The sequence below is a fragment of the Paralichthys olivaceus genome, chromosome 12 (assembly GCF_024713975.1).
Source record: "Paralichthys olivaceus isolate ysfri-2021 chromosome 12, ASM2471397v2, whole genome shotgun sequence".
NCBI lineage: Eukaryota > Metazoa > Chordata > Actinopteri > Pleuronectiformes > Paralichthyidae > Paralichthys > Paralichthys olivaceus.
In genome coordinates, this window is record NC_091104.1 from 4,074,754 (window position 1) to 4,096,302 (window position 21,549).

At 46.1% G+C, this 21,549-nt stretch overlaps 2 protein-coding genes and 1 long non-coding RNA gene across 10 annotated transcripts in view; 2 read left to right on the forward strand and 1 right to left on the reverse strand.

The window, feature by feature from the left end:
• ppp2r5eb (protein phosphatase 2, regulatory subunit B', epsilon isoform b) overlaps positions 1-4,255 on the forward strand; it is a 35,349-nt gene extending 31,094 nt beyond the window's left edge. For all 7 annotated transcript variants that reach the window (XM_069535494.1, XM_069535495.1, XM_069535491.1 and 4 more), the window contains 4 exons: positions 151-270; positions 424-551; positions 837-938; positions 1,666-4,255. In XM_069535494.1, coding sequence (XP_069391595.1) covers positions 151-270; positions 424-551; positions 837-938; positions 1,666-1,765 — 450 coding nt within the window. In that variant the 3' untranslated portion in view covers positions 1,766-4,255. The remainder of the gene's footprint in view (positions 1-150; positions 271-423; positions 552-836; positions 939-1,665) is intronic.
• Positions 4,256-5,823: 1,568 nt separating this feature from the next.
• Positions 5,824-21,549, forward strand: part of kcnh5b (potassium voltage-gated channel, subfamily H (eag-related), member 5b) — a 78,684-nt gene continuing 62,958 nt past the window's right edge. The window contains exons 1-3 of one of the 2 annotated variants that reach the window (XM_069535985.1): positions 5,824-6,100; positions 18,300-18,423; positions 20,143-20,249. In XM_069535985.1, coding sequence (XP_069392086.1) covers positions 18,401-18,423; positions 20,143-20,249 — 130 coding nt within the window. In that variant the 5' untranslated portion in view covers positions 5,824-6,100; positions 18,300-18,400. Of the gene's footprint in view, positions 6,101-13,592; positions 13,864-18,299; positions 18,424-20,142; positions 20,250-21,549 lie in introns of those variants that run through there. The other variant, XM_069535984.1, reaches the window with a different exon arrangement.
• On the reverse strand, positions 13,874-16,346 carry LOC138412328 (uncharacterized). The gene is made up of 3 exons (XR_011244769.1): positions 16,184-16,346; positions 15,978-16,065; positions 13,874-15,906 (listed from the first exon to the last, which is right to left on the reverse strand). It is a non-coding gene; the product is annotated as an uncharacterized lncRNA (long non-coding RNA).

A 21,549-nucleotide genomic window follows, 5' to 3' on the forward strand; every position in this document is an offset into this window, starting at 1 on the left:
TACAAACCCTGTGTGTGTTGACGTGTGTGTGTTGACGTGTGTGTGTTGACATGTGTGTGTTGACGTGTGTGTTGACGTGTGTGTTGACGTGTGTGTTGACGTGTGTGTTGACGTGTGTGTGTTGACGTGTTGCTCCTGTGCTGCGTTCAGGTGATGTTTCTAGGGGAACTGGAGGAGATCCTGGACGTCATCGAACCCACACAGTTTGTCAAGATCCAGGAGCCGCTCTTCAAACAGATCTCCAGATGTGTCTCCAGCCCACATTTCCAGGTCAGTGGAACCGGCGGCGACGATCTGTCAGCGGGTTCAGTAACAGGACGTGTTGAAACGAGAGCGTGTCACAGTTTGTGATTACAGTTGAACCATTCAGGGGTTTTTCTGGCCGTTGACTCATTTCTCTGAGTTTGCTTCTGTCCGTGTCAGGTGGCAGAGCGAGCTCTGTACTACTGGAACAACGAGTACATCATGAGTCTGATCGAGGAGAACTCCAGCGTCATCCTGCCCATCATGTTCGCCAGCCTCTACAGGATCTCCAAAGAGCACTGGAACCCGTGAGTCACTTTAAATAACCGGCTTCGTGTGAGAGCTTTGAGCTTCGATGGAAATATTGGTTCTCTGGTTTTATGTTCTCACGATTGAATTGTTTTACACGTAGCTTCTTTATGTCCGTCAATTCTCCTGAACTTGATATCTGAGGACAGAATGTGAGAACTTATTAAATACCATGAAAATAAAAGAGACTCGCTGACTTGATGAATAAACGATGTTAACGTTTTGCAGAGCTGTGACGTCTCTCTCTCTCTCTCTCTCCCTCCCCTCCCTCCCTCCCTCCTCAGGGCGATCGTAGCGCTGGTGTACAACGTACTGAAGGCCTTCATGGAGATGAACAGTACTTTATTTGATGAACTCACAGCCACTTACAAGTCGGACCGCCAGCGGTAAGAAGCTGTTCACGTCATCATCTTCATAATGAATAATATCTGGATTAATATCGACTCCACACTGAGCGGCAGAATGAAAACGAGGAGTCAAGAGACGTTCGTATGTTCTCGTCTTCAGCCTCTTTGAGTTCCAGGGTTTGTTTCATGTGTTTTGTTGTTTGAGTCCGGCTCCAAGTCTGTTTTTATTCTTCATCACGTTTGATCGCACGAGTTCCCAAGAATCTGGAATCGTAAACTTTGTTTGCTCCTGGTTCTCGACTGGATCGTCAATTAAAAGATTAAAAATCTGCATCCATGTCTGTGCTCGCCCACGTTTTTTTATTCCTCCGCACTGGAGGCAGCCAGGTTCTCCCTCCGTCTTATTCTCGTAAACACAATATCTCGAGAACGTCTTAATCTTGGTTCAAACGTTCAGAGTAAAAAGACGAGCTGGTTAAGTTTGGTCGCTGTGATGTCTCAACTCTGCCTTCAGGGGACGTCTTCAGGTTTTGACCACTCAAAGATGAACTCTTTAGATTTCAGCGGTCAAAGGTCATGTGACCTCACATTAGCCCGGTTGGCGGAGGAGTGTTCAGATGTTTTGCCGCAGACCTCGGTGTCTGAATGTCTGTGTTCTGAGGTTAGAGCCTCCCAGACGTTGTGGACGCGCAGCGCCGCAGGACGGTGGGATCACGCTGTTGAAGCGGGTTTGGTTTTGAACTCTCGCTCTGCTGCTGTTTTCCAGTGAGAAGAAGAAGGAGAAGGAGCGGGAGGAGCTGTGGAAGAAGCTGGAGGACTTGGAGCTGAAGCGCGGCCTTAGGAGCGACGGGATCATCCCAACTTAACGAAGACAACGCCGCGCTCCCCTCTGTCCCCGCCCCGCCCCCCCGACTCTCTTCCCCAACCTCCCTCCCCCTCCCACTCTGACTCCCCCTCCCCTCCATCTTGACCCCGCTCCCCCCCACCCTTCCCTCCACATCAGCCATGTCTGCCCAGAGCTCCGAACCCCTCCCCCCCCCCCTCCCCCGATAAAGGCCATCGTCTCTGGATGGACTCGGAGCGCCCGCTGGTTTCTTAATTGTGTTTATTTTTCTTCAGTTTTTTTTTCTCCTGTGTTTATGCGACTTACTTTACAGTAGATTCATCACGTCTGTTTTCATTATTTCAACAGCACTGTAAATAATTCTTTTTCTTTTTTTCCCTTAAAACTGATATTATTGCAAAACAGAAAAACAAAACAATAATAATAAAAAAAGGAGGAAAAAAATAGAAAATGAGAAAATGACTTGTGTGGGAGGGGGATTTAAACGACAAGAAGAAAAAAAGTTTTGGACTGTAGGACGTGAAATGAACTTGTGGAAACAAAAAAACGACAAAAAAAGAAGATTTTAAAAACTTCATCCCTTCTTCTTCTTCTTCTTCTTCTTCTTTGTCACTGCCGTCACGTATCTAACTTTTATTTTCCTGGTTCTCCTCTTTGCTTTTCCTCCCGTCGCCTCCATTTCTCTGTTCATCGGTGCATCTGTCATTTCTGTCCAAACGTGGGGCGTCCGGATGGATTATTGTCCCCCCCCCACCTCCCTCCCTGCTCCAAAGGTTCCTTAAGGACCCCACCTCCCCCCTCTCCTCTCCTCCTGTTAAAAACAGGAAACAAACAAAAGAACAAAACCACATTTAAAAACTTTCTCAGTACAACAACACGTTTTAAAATCACGTGTGAGTGCGTTTACATGTGTTCTGTCAAAGTTCACGAGTCCGGCAGGAAGAAAGATTTAAAGAAATCATTTCCTGAGATTCTGTTTTATTTGTTTCATTCCCTAAATTGAGCCGACGTCTCGTCAAATTACGTCAAATTAATAATTCACTGTGAAATTCCGAAAAACAATTCAGATCCACGAACTCAGAGAAATGGTCACAACCTTCAGACGAGTGTCGTTGAATCATGATGAGGAGAAAAAGAAAAACCGCTCGTTACCAGATTCTGCTGATTAATCATCGTGTTGAAATGTTTCCTTCAGGTTATAAAATAATCCAGATGATGTTTGTCTCTACATTAAATGTCACCGTACAAACAGGAAGCTGCTGCAGCACGAACGTGTTTAACATAAACCAAGAAATAAAGACAAAAGGAAAAGTTTGATTCTTCAGGCAACGTCCCGCTTCCCCTCTGCTGCACCCGAGCATGATGGGAAATGAAGTCTTGGAACACTATGAATGAAAATTCAATTCATTAAAAACTTGATAAGTTTAAACCACTTGATCTCTAAATGATTCAGTCGGATGTTGTATCCTGATTATCTGTGAACCTGATGAGCTCACTTCCTGTCGTCCGTCACGTACTCGGACTCTTCGTGGGCGAGTCTCTGCGCTCGCTCTCTCAGACTTTATTCTACGACCTGATGACAAATGAAGAAACACAGATCTGTTTCCATGTAAACGCACTCCTCCTCCTCCTGGGACTCACTCTTCATCACGTGACTCTTCTCCTCCATCACTCTCTCTCTCTCTCTCTCTCTGACCTCTCCCTCCTGACCCGCCCCCGCCCCCCCCCCCAAACGACCACGTGTCCCTGGTATCAGTCTGGCACTGGTACCCTCCGGCCGTCACGGGGGACTTCAGACATAGACACAGAAAGAGAAGAGTCTTCAGAGGAGCGCCAAAACTCTTCCTCCAGGTGTGAAGAAGACCAGTGTCCCGCCGCTCCCCACCTCACCGGGGGCGGGGCTGCGTCGACTTCGCAGTATTACAACAACAGTGACAAAAAAAGACGACCCTGTACATTGTTATTGAATGCAGTACACTGATAATCTTGTATCTTGTAGTAATTTAGCCTATGTTTTTTGCTTAGGAAACTGTGGAGAGGACTATCCAGTATATAAAGAGGTATTATGGAAGACGACTTCCTGGTATTTATGATAGCGCCCCCCCCCCCCCCTCTTTTAGTTTCTTTTCCGTCTCTCGCTCCTCCCTCTTGGTTTTTATCTCATTTTGGATATTTTTGCTCAAGTTTCTTTTTGACCATTGGATATTTTTTATTTTTATTTTGGGAAGGGGGGGGGGGGTTTAGAGGTGAGGGTGACGGCAGGTAGGCCGGGGGTCAGAGGTCAGACCGGGGGGGAGGGAGGGAGGGAGGGGAGGCGCGGAGCTGAACACGTTGTCGGGGGTTGTGACGGTGAACCTCCCACCCCCTCCCTCCTCCCTGGCAGAATTAATGTGTGCTTTAGAACGGCCCAGAAATAATATGATTTAAAAACTGAAAAAAAAAAAAGATAAAAAAGGGTTGGAGAAATACAAATGTTTAATTATTTTAAAAAATAAAGAGATATTAAATTAAACCTGTTTTGTGATAAAGCCCAGATGCTGAATCGCTTTATTTACTGGGTTCACAGTGAGAGAGTGAATGAGAGAGAGAGAGAGAGAGAGAGTGAGTGAGAATTAAACCTGAAACTTTCATCTGTGAACATAAACAGATGATTTTAAGTTTCTTGTCTGGTTTCTAAATTTGAAATCTACAAATATCTGAATATCTAACAATTAAAAAAACGAAGGGATGAGATTTGATCTGACGATTCTCCAGAAGTTCAGAGAACAGGAGGATGATGAGGATGAGGATGATGAAGATCAAGACCAAGGAGTGAGTCTCAACACTTCTCTCTGCTCCGACCTCACTGGCTCCCACTGACGACGTGAATCTACAAAAACCCTGAAATGTAAAGTTTAATCTGTAGAAGGTCCGAACATAATGAGGTCATTGTAAATGTTCTTGCTGCTGTGGTTTATTGTCAGTGACAGAACTTCTTGTGTTTGAGTGTCGTTGAGTTTTTGTGACGTCGTCATGAACTTTTCCAGCATAAACACACTGAGCTGCGTCCTAATGAGAGAAACCTCTTAACTCCTGACGTCCTGGTTAAGGTTGAAGGTCGTTATGGTAAAGGTTATTATCTGGTTAAGGTTGAAGGTCGTTATGGTAAAGGTTATTATCTGGTTAAGGTTGAAGGTCGTTAGTTAAGGTAAATTAGTCAAAGTGAAGTCCTAACTAGGAATGCTGCACAAACCTCTGTTTTATAAGTATCACTCATGTTGTGGGGACTTAAATCTTTTCACAGTCACATTTTCAGGACATTAAATTGTAAGTTAAGATAAGGGTAAATATTAAGCAAGTCCTCTGAGGTCATGGAGACGTGAGTGTGTGTTTTAAGTTTTATAGAAACTGAATCTGCGGCTCAGGAATAAACAATATAATCAGATTTATATGAACTGATGCAGATCTGTGGAGAAATGAGACGTACGAGTGTCAGTCATCGAATGATTCTCATGAGAGAGAAGTGATGACGATGCAGAAGAACTTATTTTATTTGTATTTGAGAAGTCGACATCTTATTCTCATTGTGGGAGAATTCAGAGAAAACCTGTTGTTCAACTCCTGAAACCATCAACTGGACAAAACCACAATCAAGTGTTTCCTGAGAAGAAGAAACACTCGGAGGAGGAGAAGAGTCACGAGAAGAACCAGATGAGATAGAAGCTGAACGTCTCTGCTCGGTGGTGGTGTCTCTACAATCCAAGAAGAACAGAGGTCAGTGAAGGCACCATTACGTGACTGGTCTGATAATAAAAACATGCTGGGCCTTGAATGCATCATGTGATTTCAACATTTGGATTTTATATTTTTAGAAACATCTGGGCTCATGTGAACTGAACAAACAGAACACGTTGTTTCACACTTTTACTGATTTTTATTTTTTACTGTGGTGAAGTTTGATTATTAACAATTAACAAAGGATTTAGAAAATCAGAAACATCAGACAGCAAACTCGTTTTTATTATTATTATTATCATTATTATAATTATTATTTCCTTGCAGTTACAGCCCCTTGCCAGTAGGAGGTGCTGCAGCCCCCTCATCGCCTTACTTCCGGCCACTGTCTGACCAATCAGAGCAGGAGGTTGAGTCCAACACGGAAGCACCTGTTCAGGTAAATCAGGAACTGAGCGTCGAGCTCGTGTTCAGACTTCAGACACGTTGTTCTCACAGAGGAAAGTTTGAATGAACTTTGAATCCACGTTGAGTCAGAGTTAATTTAATGTTTAATTTAAAGTTAAATAAAGTTAAATTAGTGGTGAATGAAGGTTGTTTGTGTTCTTTCTGCTGAACTGGATCCAAACTGATCTCAGAGCAGGTGAGTGTCTGTTTCACAGTCGAGACGTTTTATTTTTAAAAATCACTTAATCTGACGCGTGAAGGCAAAAATGTTTTTTAACTGAGGTTTATCAGAGTTAAGCTCAAAATACCTTAAATATTAAAAACAATTAAAAACAGAGTTAAAACGAATCAAACGGTAACTTTCTATATAAATGATAATTTGTTTAAATAAAACTTTATTCATCATTGTCATTCACAAACAAACAAAAGTTTGAGAACTTATTGAAACAATTGGTTTAACTTAAGTTTGAAGAGAGCAGAGAGCAGTACCTCCGTCTGTCACTAGAGGTCAGCACAGACCTGCACATTAAAAACCCTGTCGTCATCACACAGCGCTGATACAAACCTTCACCACACTACATTACCCACAACCCCCCTCTGCTGTCAGCCAAGTTCACGCCCCACAGGGACCAGGTCATAGACGGAGCCCGACTCACCCCAGAAAAGAGTTTGAGATGAAAATCTCTTCTTCAGATCCTTCAGGAGTTTCTCTTCTTTCTTCTGGATCATCTTCCTCTTCCTCTTCATCTTCCTCTTCATCTTCCTCTTCATCTTCCTCTTCATCATCCTCTTCATCTGCTCATGTGACCTTCAAGGACTAAACATCTGTGTTTCCTGTGTCACTGCCAGGTCTACCTCTCTCTACCTCCCTCAGTCTCTCTCCCCCCCCCCCCCCCCCCTCTCTGTCTCTCCATCTCCCCATCTCCCTAACTCCCTCTGTCTCTCTCTCCCTACCTATGTCTCTCCCCCTCTCTCTGTCTCTCTTCCTCTCTCTGTCTCCCCCCCTTTCTCTCTCCCTCGCTCTCTCTCTCTTTTTTCTCACATCTCTTCTTCCTTCTCTGTCCTTGTTTCCTTCCCTCCTCTCCTCCCCCTGTTCTCTTCTCTTCTCTCCTTTTCCTGTTTCATCTTTCAACCATGTTTCTCCTCCTCCTCCTTCTTCCTCTCTTCTCCTCCATCCCTTCTCTCTCTCTCTCTGCAGCTTCCTCCACCTTTGTTTTTCATCTCCCCTCTCTGTTATATTTGTCTCTCTCCTCTCCTTGACGTCTTCCCTCCGTCCGTCCCTCCCTCTGTCTCTCAGTCTGGTTTTGCTCCTGTCTTTAATCCCTGAGCAGTAATGAATGTATGTATATTAATCTCGTGTTAATCCCATATTTTGCCTCGGGGAGAATCTTTTGCCGTTTTTGTGAATCTGGATTTAAAAACAAAAGACGCAGTCGGGAGTTGAACCCACGTCGTCCGGCTGTGATGTGGACACGCCTCCGGGATGTTTCCTCCCACCGAAGCTCTGAGGACGTTTCTTCTTTAATGTTAACGAGATCCACGAAGAAGTTTTGATCGTCGGACACAAAGTGAAACATGAACGAGATAAAAGCTTTTAACAGAAATGTTTTAAATCCTCCCACTTTATAATTGATGACGCTGTGTGTGTGTGTGTGTGTGCGCGTGTGCGTGCGTGTGCGTGCGTGTGCGTGCACGTTGTTCCTTCCATGTCCACACATGAAACGTCTAAATCCTCCTGATGCTTTAACTTTTCATCTCGAAGTTCATCGAGCTCATGTTCATTTGAACCGTTCAGAGACTCAGGTTGTGTCTTCGTGTTTCAGCCTCTTCTGAAGCGTTCGTCTCGTCGCCGTGACGACTCGTCGTTCGTCTCCTCCGCAGTTTGTGCGTCGCAGTCGATGACACGCTGTCGCTCCTTCAGCCTGACGTCAGATCACAGATGTGGAAACTTTCACAAACTCTTTGCAGCAGAAACATTAAAAACATCAGGTTCCTATCAGGCTTCATTCAGTTTGTCTGAAAACCTGCTGAGTCATCACACTTGTCGAGGTGCGTTACAGGGGCAGAGTGGTCGTCCACCAAACAGAAGGACGGTGGTTCGATAACTCAGTTGTTCCCAGACTGTATGCTCCCTCATCGATGTGACGTCTCCTCCTCATCTGAAGACATTCTGATGTTGTCCAGGTCTCACTCGTCCTGATGTTGAGACAAATTGTCTGAAGGACAAAATGAAATCCGTTATTTCCGGTTTGTGACATCACGCTGATGAAGCCGAGATATTTCAGGATCGGATTGTTTCCAACTCGGCCGTCGGCTCGTTTCATGATAATGTGACAGTTTGAATCTGCTCGATGTTTCTGTAAATCTCTGTCGTGTTAATTGATCTCCGTAAACGCAGCAGATGCTCTGACGGCGCCCGGCCTGTCTACAGGAAAGGGAATTCTGGGAAAGTAGGAAGGTCTGAAATCCACCGAGGACTCTATAAACATCCATTTTGTCCGTTTCGAGACAGAGCGGATAAATATTTAACGACTCGATGCACCGTGCTGTAGAAACACTGTCAGATGGTGAAGAAACTCCCCCTCCCCCTCCCCCTGACGGAGGTGACAGGACCAAGTCCTTTAAAAGACGGATTTCACTCCTCGGAAATATTCCCAGGATCCCCCCCTCCCCCCCCGCTGGCGCCCCCTGTGGTGGAACACAGAACCTCCTGACCCATAAACCCACTGGCTCCTTCCTGCGCCGTGCACGCAGGTGTTCAGCTTCAAAGCTGAGGCTGTCGCTAACTTCTCGTAATTTATTATGAATTTAATTTTTCATCTTTAATATCAAACGTGTCTCAAACGTCATCTCTGCTTGTTTTTTTTAGTCTGATGTGATTTTTTGTGTCAGCGACCGGAGTTCAGGAGCCGATGGTCAGTTTTCCTCCGGTTGTGTCGACCGGTGATTAATGATGTTAACTGACTTCTCATTGAATTGACTCTGTCCCCTTCATGCACGGTAACACGTGTCTTTCACGTCTTCACATGTCCTGCACGTTCCTGAAACACTTCACACATAAAGTTCATTCGATAAATGGTTTAGAATGGATGTGTTTTAATCATGAAAACGTCCGAACGGAATAAAAAGTTGGGTGAGACGTTTGTGAGAGATGGAAAATGTTTCAGTTTAACTTCCGACAGGATCGTTTCTGAAGCTGCTGTTTCAGAGCTGATTGTGAAATCTCGTCATTTTGGTTTATGAGCGATGACGTCAGCAGGTTGATGCCGAGTGTTTACCTGGAATTTCCCAAGTTGTGCTGATTATTCCGACTCCACATGAACCGAAGTGATATTTATGAGTTTGCGTAGTTGCAGATGAAATAAAGATTTAAATGTGGTTTTCCTGAGGGGACGTTTACGAGCTGCACTCAGAGACTTCATCCTCATTCATCATGTGATTATCACGATGTCATCCAAACCTCATATCGCAAAAAACGTTACCTCGTGCCGCTCGTCTCATCGTGTTTATAGATTTAAAGTGTTTATAGATTTAAAGTGCACTCTCCCTTCTCCTCCGTCACTTCCCTGTGACGCACCTGTCTTACCGTCACGTTAGCCTCCCCGGTTGATATGGAGACTGAAGCCATTAATAACCCACTGCGGGTGACGGGGTGACTCACCGTGCGTCCTCCAGAAAAACTTTTCCCAGAGACTGGAGATTTGTTCGTTGGCAGTTTGCGTCGATCGTTACCGACACACAAACATAAAAATAGAGATTCTTACTGTCTCCGTCTTTGTTCATCACTTCATCAGTTTGTGTCACTGCATCGTCTTCAACTCTCATTTAAGCAGAAACACAGAAGACACCTGCACAAAGGGACACTATCTTAAAATAAGACTCTGCCGCAGTTTGTCTCTGAGGGACACGAGGCAGGACGGTGACTCACCCAAAGTCCTGCGACGCCACTCGTCAGTGGATTTGACAGAAATCTCAGACTAAAGGAAATCCTGTAAGTCTGAAGGTTTTGTCTCGAGGCAGCTGCACTTTTCATTGTACGAGCCTCCGTCTTATTTCGCGTGGTACTCGTCTCTAACGTCTCCACAGGCAGACGACCTGCAGTCAAACGCAAATCTGAGGAAAATGAAAAACAGAATCGATGTCGACAATCCTCAGGGTGGCATCAATTTGATTTGTGACTTTCAATGTGCTCGTTACAGTTTGATTCTCTTGCACATGTTGGCTCGAGAAGAAAAAACCAGAAAAATACAAGTTCGTCCTCTGGGGATCGTGAATTTCAGGCACCAGTTACTTAATTTTTCAGCCAATCAAGTGAAATCAGAATTTATGTCTCAGAGAGAGATCTTCTGCTTCCTCTGACGCGCCTCGTGTTTTTACCTCGGGCTCCCTGAGGCTTCGATCAGACTCTTTACCAGCGAGTGATGAACCCAAAGCTCCAGAATGAACCAGCTGTGACGAGGGGCGGGACCGGGTCAGAGACTCAAACTGCAGCCGGAGCAGCCAAGAGTGATCCGAGTCCACGCCGTCCACAGGACGAAGAGAAGACCAAACCAAAAAGTGAAAGTGCAGCGGAAGAGGCTTCGCTAAATGCCACAGCAAGCTGTTCCTGCGCCCACCAGGTGACACCACGCTGTTATTAAGTGTGAGGCCGCGGAGCAGGAAGTCCCACAGATGGATTTACTAACGGAGCAGAGAACACGGAGGTTATATTAGAGGAAGCTTCAGCGTTATTGCCTGTGATTCTGTTTTCTAGACAATTCCTGTGTCCAGATCCAGCTCATGGTGCCCAGAGGAGCGGGGGAGTGCATCTCCCACAAATTACATTTGTGCTTATTCGGTTTTTTTTTGGTTTTTTTTATATGTGACAACGTCCACTGAGTGATGACGTCACTCTTGTGTTTGTGTTTGTTGGCGTATTTTAGGGACCGACAACTCTCCAGAGAAATACTGAATCCATCTTGAAAGGTGTGTGGCGTCCTGTTTTATCATCTTTAACAAACTGGAGAAAGAAAAATCCTGTTTCCACAAATCTATCAAGATCTGATCTTTATCAACAGATTGTGAATCCGGTGTCGAGGGACAAGATCTTGGGTTCGGAGATTGATCTGGATCTGCTGGGGGGGGGGGGGGGTTAGTTATTTGTCTGGTGGGTTAGTCTGACCCTGAAAAGACCCTTTATCCTCTGAGAGTAATGGAGCCTTAGTTATTGACCAGCGCAGTAATTCGGCCTCCCGCTGGTCCCCCTGACACAAACACGTCTGGATAAAATCCTTTTAAAGCTCTGATCTCCACAAACCTCAACTCGGGCCGTTAAACTCCGTCCTCGGGGCGGGACGACAGGAGCCTGACGACAGGAGCCTGACGTGCACGTGGCATCCGAGCTTTGATATTCAATCTCCTCCCTTCTTTCTCAGGCCAGTGGGGGAGAGACGCCCCCGATAGACGCTGGACTAATTGGTCGTTGGATCAATAAGGAGGGATGCAGCTATGTCTCCCTCCAGATGTGCAGGAATTGCATTGATCTGCGCTGGAGAGGTTCGATACCTCGACCCCCATCTCTTCCCTCTTCCCCTGCACAAATGAGGCAGGGGCGTCGTCCCGCTGCTGCTTTTCATCTCCACCAGATCAAATTCACTCATTTCATCCCATTTACTCGTTTCTGCTCGAGCTCGACGTGACGACCGCTCAGCTTTTTTTTTGTGTCGCCGAGATGATTTGCAAATAATCGCTCCGGAGAAAAACATTTGTCAGGCTCATCGGCCCTCGTGTGGTTTGCTCCGAGGCTGGTGGCCACGTGGACAATGATGCCCGCCTGCTGAATGCTGATTGGGCATAATTGGGGGGTTAGTCACGCAGTGTGATTACAATGATTACAGTCATTAAGTCCCTGTGGAGACACTTCGCTGTCCAGTGCGGTCGGTCTGAGACACGGAGTTTAACGACGAGATGCAAAAACTCGAAGGTGGAGTTTACTCAGCCGATGCACAGGACTGCTCTGGTTTCAATGTTCTTTGGGATCAGGAACTCAAACTCACGGTTTTATGTCTGGAAATGTTCACAGAGCTTTGTGGTGGTTCCGCCTCAACGCAGCACAAATCCTCACACAGACACTCGGCGGTTCGAGATCTGTGGCGCAGCCCGCACACCGACACAAACGCTGACTCGTCCTGTTCACTCCACGAAAGCACCGGAGGTTTATTAAACACAAAACTATTAAATGAGCATAAAATAAATTATCGTCAGTGCAGGAGTCCGGATCAGAGGGACCGTAACTTCACCACTGTCCTTTTCTGCAAATATAAATTCAGCGGAGTTTCTCTCTCCCACAGAAAACGTTTTTCTTTCCTGCACGACACAAGCTGCTTTCAGGCCTGCACTGAACTCTGGGTAATCTCCTGAGTTAGCCTCGGGCCTTGTTTATCATCGGCATCACTTCCTGTTGGAACTGCAGCTCGTTAACTTTCCGTATCAATCTAAAAACCCAATTCACTGAATACTGAGACTTTTCCCAGCAGCACTTTGGCTTCAATAAGCCTCCATATGTTTATGTGCTCAGAGAGAGAGAGAGAGAGAGAGAGGAGGAGGAGAGACATTGACGGAGCACAAGAGAGGCGCAGCAGATGGCAGCGGTCCCACCTGTGCCGTCACCTGTTTGATACCCCATGATGCAAGTGGGCCAATTAAGGGCATCCCGCGGGAGCGTTTGGCACTTTGCACGTTTACTGACAACACAACACGCAGCTGTAATATCTTGACGGACGAGCTGACGGAGGATCAGTGGATTAACTGGAGAAGATAAGAGTCAGGGACGTTCAAACATGAAGCTCGGTGCAGACGTTGTTTATTTCTCTATCGATGACTCGTTGTAGTTTTCACTATTGTTAAGTTGAATCATCTTCAGTTGTGATAGAACAGTTTTTCTCGTTGTGAGTCCTCCACTCATATAAAACAGTTGTTCCAGAAACCTGACCCGCTCCACGAGGCCTTTAATGCTTCAGACGCGACAGCAGGAAGTAATAAAGCTAATGAAACAACTTCGATGCTCGAGACTATTTAGAGCTGCAGCTTCGTTCAGTCCACACTTCAGCTGCTCGGAGCCGCTGCAGTCAGTAAAGTGTGGTGTGGCCCTGCCGGGAGGATCAGCTGCTCCTCTGTGGGCTCCGCCGGCTCCCAGGGGCCCCATTAACCCTTCATACAAGCTAATGAGAGGGTGACACTGTTTTTACTGCTGCATGGTTCAACAACACCCGGGAGAATACTTCATTAGTTTCAGTAACTCTGTTTTTAAAATGATCTGATTTAAAACAGACAATTTATTATCGTTGTGTTGAATTATTCACTTCTTCACTTCAGAGACCTCATTGGAAAGTATTCATGTTTTCATTTAAGTGACTATTAAAGCAATAAGACTTATTATTAACTGTTTAGTTATTATACATCTATGAAACCATGAGAGAACCATGCATTAACATGAACCACGTTAGAACACTGTGTGGGTCTATTGTGTGATGTTAAAGATAATTATTCTCAGGAGGAAAAAAAAAAAAGGAAAATTGATTAAAATTTGATATAAATAGAAAAAATATCCAGTATTTAATTCTCAGGCTACACAACGTTGTGCATCGTGAGTTGTGTGTGATCATCTCGTGTCTGTTGTGTTGAGGACCGAGCCCTCAGCCGCAGACACGCATGCGTCCTGGAGACCCGGGCGGGCAGCGGGACGCAGCGCCGCCGCCTCAGTGGCTCTCAGTGCGCCCCGAGCCGCCAGACCGCACGGTTACAATGAGCTGCTCCATCGGTCCGACTGAGAGCCAGCGTCAGTACCGACCACCGAGCCGCGCACACACCGACCCTCACCGACCCCAGCTACGCCCGCCCGTAGCAGGATGCCCGGGGGAAAGAGAGGGCTGGTTGCACCGCAGAACACTTTCCTGGAGAACATCGTCCGGCGTTCGAGCGGTGAGTCCGGTGCGTCCGCGGAGCGAGGCTCGGGTTCGGCTTCACGGCTCGGACCCGCACTCAGCTGGGATTACACTGTGCGCTAACCCCGGAGGACGAATCCACTTTTATTCCCGCAGTTATCTCTCTCCAAGTCTCCGTGTTCACGATGAGATCCATCGTGATAAGTGACGTTAAACGGATCTCAGCCACAGTTTCCTCTGGGACACGCGCACATTTTGATTTGATTTGAAGATAATAGATTTTTTTTTTTTTGTCTTTCTCTTTGGGAGTCTCTGTTTACGCAGCGTTTTATTCTCACTGCATCATCCTGTGTTCGAGTCCTCGAGGTGAAATCCGCTCTAGATGATTCTGTGTCACTGGGGACTCGGGGGGTTTTTACGCAGCGTCACTGGCTGAATATTAAAAGTTCATCCTCGTCATTAACTCGTGTGTTTGTGAGGAACGAGCCCCGGCAGCTGCTCGGCCTTTAAACCCGGAGCTGCTCGGTGATGCTCCGCTTGTTGTCGGTGTTTTTTAGGGACCTGACGAGTCGTGATGGAGACGAACCCTCCGCTAGTTTCATTATGTAACAGGAGCTGCACAGGAGCTGCGTGTTGTCGGGAGGAGGGAGACAGGTTGTGGAGTCAAAAGTGAGAAAACTACGAACAGCTGCGCAGTTATTCATCTTGATAATGTGCGCACAGCTGCTCGTGTTTCCTCCACATGCGCCACAAACTGCGCCTGGACTTGGCACCGGCCTGAGAAATGCGCGCTTCCTCCTCTGGTGTGATTGATTTCTCTCCCTTCGCCTCCCGGAGAGAAAAGCCAGTGGAGTAATTGGCCGGATTGAAGGTCAGGGTGAGGGTTGGCTGGAGATAAGGTCCTGGTCCAGACATGTGTTGGAGCTCAGGGGCCTAACTGAGGAGGCTGTGGTGCAGTGTCTGTGGAACAGGACGTCTTCAGTCAGATTCAATGCTGATATTAATCATTTATTTATTTAGCACATTTCAAAACAGTTACAAAGTCCTACAAGTTAGAAATGAACAATTTAAAAAGTCAAACAAGAGGAAATACAAACAGAAATTAAACATGAGAACAGAAAGCAAGATAAAATGGAGAGAGCACACCGAGAGGAACGTGTCTTCAAGAGAGATTTAAAAGTTTGTCATCTCCTCGGGGACATTGTCCCACAGAGTGGGGGCGCTCTAACACCCGGTCCCCTCTGGTCCTCTGCCGGACTGTAGAGAGACGAGCAGGGCCTTCGAGAACCAGGTCCAGATGCATGGTGGGAAAAAGATCTTACATGTACTGAGGTGTGAGTCCAGCACTTCAACGGTAAAATCTTAAAACAGTTTGAAAAGTTACTGGAAGCAAAAGAAGAGAAGTTAAAATCAGAGAAATGAGTTTGATTTGGCTAAAAATACATAAATATATAAACTAGAAACTATGAGAACAAATGAATGAATGAGATTTTAAATGGTGAACAGACTGAGACACAACCTGCATCGAGACCAGTCACGTCATAAAGAAAACCATCACAAGTGGAAATACACATTGTGACGAACACGTGAAGCCACGACACCAGAACATGTCTGACGTCTACATACAGTTAAATCATTTCCTGAGCACAGATGCATGATGGGTCAGCAACGACAAGAACCGGAGCAGTGAGTGAAAGAAGCAAACAGAAAATCTGATCTCAGTTTCTCAGAGTTCAACACCAAAAGATTTTTCAGTTTGATTGAGAACAGAAGCTTCTACTGGGACTGAAATGATCATTGAATAATCGTAAAACGTTACAGATCATTTTTCTGTTGATTCGCTGACAAATTTTTTTTTTTTTTTAAAGCTCCGGAACAATCGCTGTTTTGCACAAAATGCTTCAACTGCAATAATCAGCGTTCGGTTTGATGCATAAAGTCTGAGTTATGTGTTTGGTTTGATCTGCATGAGCTGAGATCTGAAAGTGGCTCCAGATAAAATCTATATTTTGTGAAAATGGCCGGAATGTGTGTGTTCCTCTCACAGCCGGCAGCCCTGTGGGTTTTCATCTGGTCACACCTGCAGGAACAAGCAGCGAGTTTGTAAAATAAAACGTCTCATGTTGTTGAATCAGCTAAAAAGAGGCTCACCTGTGGGTTTTTCGATCGAGACCTGAACTCCCATGATGCCCCGAGCTCCTGCATCAGAGGCTCCGTGTTGGTTCCAGCTTCGGTTTTTCTGAGTAATTGATTATGATGGAAGAGGAGAAGTAGAAAAGGTCAAGATGATTCTGGTTTTTTTTTTTGTCGGTGTGAGAGTGTGCGAGTGTTGCGTTAAGTCTTAGTCAGCTCTTTACTTTGAAAAGGTTACACAGGAGGCGCCGGTTAGCATCCGGCTTAAAGGCTCCAAACATGACGGAGATAAATTCGAGAAGTTCCTCTCTGTGCTGAAGTGTTGTTCTGGAACGAGAGGGAAAGAAAGATGATGTTGTTGGTGTTTGTTAACGGTGTGGCCCTCTCACCCCCCCCCCCCCCCCCCTCCAGTGCACTGCAGTCTCCTGGGATTTGTGAAGAAGAGAGGAACTCCGCCAGCTCCGAAACTTTTAGAAGTTTCACTGGAGGAGAATATTGATGTCAAAGGGAGAATTCAGTTAAAAGTGACTTTTCAGAGTGAAACAGAATATTTGTCACAGGGATTCAAATCAGTGAAAGGAAACTTATTATTCTTCTTTTCAGCCTGTGGACGGTAAAAACTTTATGGACGGAGGCAGATCGCTAACTTACAGATGTTTACTGTCACTATCAGAAGTGTAATTTGTGTTGGATCATTATGAAACACTCTCCACTGGGAGCCTCTGGTTGTTTTTTTGAAATATCGTAGAAGCGTCTCGATCAGCAGCTTCTCTCTTCTTCACGTGATCGTTGGACGGAGTTTGTTGCTGATGCAACAGAGGGTTTTTCCCCCCGACTCCAGCGAGAACGTTTTATTATCGCTACTGTTTCTTTATGTCATCAGATCGCGGAGCAGTGAAATCAACGGAGTTGCTGCTTTTGACGATTTTTACTGATCGTCAGAAAAGAGCTGCTGACACAACCTCCACTGTTCGTTCGTGTTTCATCGCAAAAAACCTTTAAACGCTGTTGCACGTGTTTTCCCCTCCCTGCTGTGAACAGAGTGCACTGTGGGAAAACGCTTCATGCTGCTCTTACAGTATCTGTTCGTTCCAGATTTCCCTGTTTTACCTGCCAACAAATCTTTTTGGCAAACAGGAAGTTCTCTCGATGAGGAACGATTCACCTGAGTTACGAGCAGCTTTGGCAGCTGTTGAAGGACATTAAAACTTGGTCAGGACATTAACGGTGGTTTCAGCGATGTTTCAGCTCATTAATTACAAACTGCGTAACTCTGCGTCGTGCTGATCGTCTCCTGCAGCGGGAGATATTCTGACCCGTCAGCTGTTGTTGCAGCCACTTGGCCGACTTCATTCCCGGGTTTCCTGAGACGAGAGAGAGAATCGGTGACGTTGAACATTTCGATGATCGTCGGCAGTAACGTGGCTGAGACAACATTTACTTTAGGGGTTTTAAACTCATATATGCTGAAATGTTCTGTATTTGGGATAAACTGTTTAAATATGGAGCTGGAGAAGCTTTTCAAATGATATCAGAACGATTTCTCCGTCACTTATTTTAAGGGGACTCCATCACATTCTGGATCAGGGCAGATTTCTTTTCCACTTTCTTTAACGTTGTGAGATCAGACGTTTTTCAACAATTCGTGGATCTCGATGACAGAAATGATTTAAGAGTCTGTGATATTTGGTGCAGATCTAAATAAAGAGAAGGAGGCTGTCGTTTGCCCTCGACTGCTTATCACCGAGGAGGTTGTGTCTTCATCCCTCTGCTTTGGTTTTCTTGGCGGTTGGTTGGTTGGTTCTCCAGCAGGATCAGTGAACGTCTTCCCAGGGGAACAACCCGCAGCTCAAAGGACTCGTTAACACCACTGGGTCCGACAAACACCTGAAGAAGAGGAGCAGCAGCACTGCTCTAGAATGGATGCGGCCCTGGTGTGATAAGATAATGAGGCTACGCAGAGACTAGTAAACAGATCTCCATGAAACTCGGTGGAAGGACGGGGAGAGAAACTCCTCATGGATCTTGCAGCTTGATGAATGTTGGGTCTTGGTGGAGGTTTGAGTTCTTCTCGGTGTCGTTCTAGTTTCCTGCTGTAATCCATCCTCCTCTTACTTTTGTCGTTTATTGTTGGAATTTCCCCAAAGTTTCATTCTGCAAAGTTCTTCAGTGTTTCATCTCTTTTCTCTCTCTCTCTGTATTGCATCATTACCGAGTCCTGAGTGTAACCGAGTGCAAACCACGCTTTGCTTTGTTCCCCGACACCAAGAAGCTCCGCGGCCTTTTATCTGTCTCTTCATTTCTGACGCTGACGCTCTCTCTGTCCTCTCCGTCCACCAGAGACCAGCTTCCTCCTGGGAAACGCCCAGATCGTGGAGTGGCCCGTAGTTTACAGCAATGACGGATTCTGCAAGTTGTCTGGCTTCCACAGGGCTGAGGTCATGCAGAAGAGCAGCACATGCAGGTGAAACTCGTCGTTGTCCTGCTCGGACGTTAAATACATGTGTGTCCAAGTCTGTGTTGAATCCAGTGAGTTTACTGAAGCTTCTCTCACATATTTCCTCTTTATATCATTTGTATGTGTTATTCAGCTCCTCCGTGTGTTTTTAAAGGTGGAAACGTTCCAGTCAAAGTGGAACTTATGAAAAACAACATATATCGTCTTTAAAACCACACAAGAGCAACCAAGAGTCGTTGTTTTCCAAACTGAAACCATGTCCTTTTTTCAAAGTGCCCCATCTATCCTGCAGAAATCACTGCGTACGCCCTTTTTCATTCACTTTCATCCATTATTAAAACGTGAAACGGGAGAGAGAGATTAAAAAGTGACCTTTTTTCGTGCGTCTCTGCTTCTCGCTGGCGAAGCGATCATTCAGACCACACGGCCCGAGATGTTCACACGAGCCCACCCTCGTTTACAGCAGGAGTGTGGACATCGGCAGAGTCGCCAAAAAAACCCTCCTGCCCTGACAGAGGGAGTCGGCGGTCGGGGGTGGGGACGACTCGCTGCCCTGCGAGGCTCTGAAATGAACAGGGAAGATCTGCCCGCTCCAGCCTGAGGACAGCGCCCCGCTCGCCTGTCAGTCAAGGCCTTTTATAATTTGACTCCAAAGGATGACTCCTCTCCTCGGGCACCGTTCAGACCTGACCGTGGGGGGGGGGCGAGCTTTGTGAGAATAGTGGCACTGAGATCAAGGAGTCCACCCCCTGCTGGTCTGGGCTGAGTTACACCGACAAGCTGCTGAGACGTGACGCTGGGAGGACGGAAGAACCCGGTGAGAGCTCGGACAGGAGGAAAAACTTTAACGTCAGTGATTCAGGTCATGAATCTCCCTCTGATGTTTCACAACCACTGACTGTCAATGAAGATGGACGACGCGTCTCCGCTGCCGTCGTGTGCCTTTGATTTCATGTGGAGTCAGAGTCCGTGATGTGGCGACCAGGGGGTGGGGCTGCGGCATCGAGGTCCCGCTGATACACGTGCTCAGCCAATCACGAGTCGGTCTTAGCTGTCGATCATGAGGCAGCTGAAAAACCAAACCCGGAGACAACCCACAGGAAACTAAGACTTTTAAAAAAAACGAAACGCCTCGCTTACCATATAAATACACACACCCCCCCTCTCAGGATATAAAAAAACAGTGTGTACAGATAAAGCATGACAAGCGTTTTCAGATCTGTCACATCAGAAGAGCAGAGAGAATCACATCAACACATCCAGGAGCAGAGTTCTCCTGAGTTGTCGCTGAATGCTCGTCTGTGTTTCCTCCTTTTGGACCGAGATAGTTTCACAACGATGCCCAGCACATAAATAACACAGTATTGGCCCCGTACCGCACGAAGACGAAACGCACTGCGGCTGTGGAGAAAGAAACTAATCTCTCAGAGTGATTATATATGAGCGGAGATCAAAACGTCCTCGGCCCTTTTAAGGAATACTTACGACCGTGCCAGGAAGTGCAGGCTGCACCGATCAAAGACCGATCCCCGATCCGTCTGAGCTCGGTTCATTCTGCAGCCGCTTCAGTTCACTCTGTCAGAAGCAAAACGTAAAACTTAACGGCCACGATACGGTAAGACAACAAGTGTGCTGTACTAGAGCGAGGGGGGGTCAAAGGTTAAATAGTCGGGTCAGGATCGACGGCGTCTGTCTGTCTCTCACGCCGCTCGTCTCCTCTTCCAGTTTTATGTACGGAGAGCTGACGGACAAGAAGACCATCGACAAAGTCCGGCAGACGTTCGACAACTACGAGTCCAACTGCTTCGAAGTCCTGCTCTACAGGAAGAACAGTGAGTGTCTCTTCATCCGTCTTCTGTCTTTTTTAAAACAGTACGGGGCGTTTCTATTGTCGTGCATATATGTGTGTGTGTGTGGACCTATAGGTACACACACACACACACACACACACACACACGTCTGTCATAGCTCGACTGGCAGCCTCACGTTTGTTTTCTGTGAACATACATGATGCGGCGACGTGTTTATTTGCATACAGAGCGAGGGAGTGAGATCTGATCACGCGTGTGGAGACACATTGTGATGTCAGGTGTGAACACTTGTGATTGGTCCACAGGATCTTTTGTATTTTATCCCTCTGCGGCTTCGAGCGGCACCGTTTTTTCAGAAAAAAGATTAAAAACACACGAGCGTCGTCTCACTGTCGCTCTCGTCCAGAACAAATGTTTGATTAATGACTGTGTTTAGATATTTGTGAGATGTTCGGTAAGATTTGAAAAAGGAGCAGGCGTCTCCAGCGCTGAGACGGATACAGAGAAAGAAAATCTCAGTGTTGACGGACGGGTGAAGACATCGTGAGAAGTTGTGTGTAACTTTTGGAGCTGATGGATCAAAGGTCCTGCTAAAAAAAGATATTTTCACAATTAACAAACAGTTTAAATATTTTCTCTACTCTGTATTATTATTATTACATCATGAAGAAGTCAGAAAATGACATCATGCAAACCTCACGATGGAGCGTAAAGTAATATAAGGTCATATGGTAGAAAATGATGTCATCATGACGTCATACAGTGAAGTTATGGATAAAGCTTTGCAAACAATGACATCACTTACAGATCAGCCGATCATTAGTCATGTGGGAGAATGACGTCATGTGTTGAGACGAGCAGTTTCAACCACAGATAACTTCCCGCGCAGCGTTCGTAGGAACGTTTTAAAATGTTTAACAACTTAATCTAAATAAAGACATGGAGTCGGTACGGCTGCTTCTGTCCCCTGTGACGGAGCAGAATGGACAAATAGTCCCGGTTAAACGTCCAATGTCTCTGACGAGCGAAACGCAAGACGAGAAAAACGGCGAGAACCGAAAAGATCAATTTTAAAATGGCACAAATTTGCAGAGAAATCAGGAGGACGGGGCTCGAACAGAGGAGGGATATAAATGAGACGGATGATGAGTCTCCCGAAAGTGTCGGAGGAAGAACGGTGAGTTCCCCGTGATGACCTCATCATTAACTGGTTCCTCACCAGGATGAATGGGAGGTTGAATAAAACCGTTCGGAGCTGATCAGCAAAGAGCTGTGACTGCTCCATTTCCACATCTCAAATATTGTGACCTCAAAAAAAAAA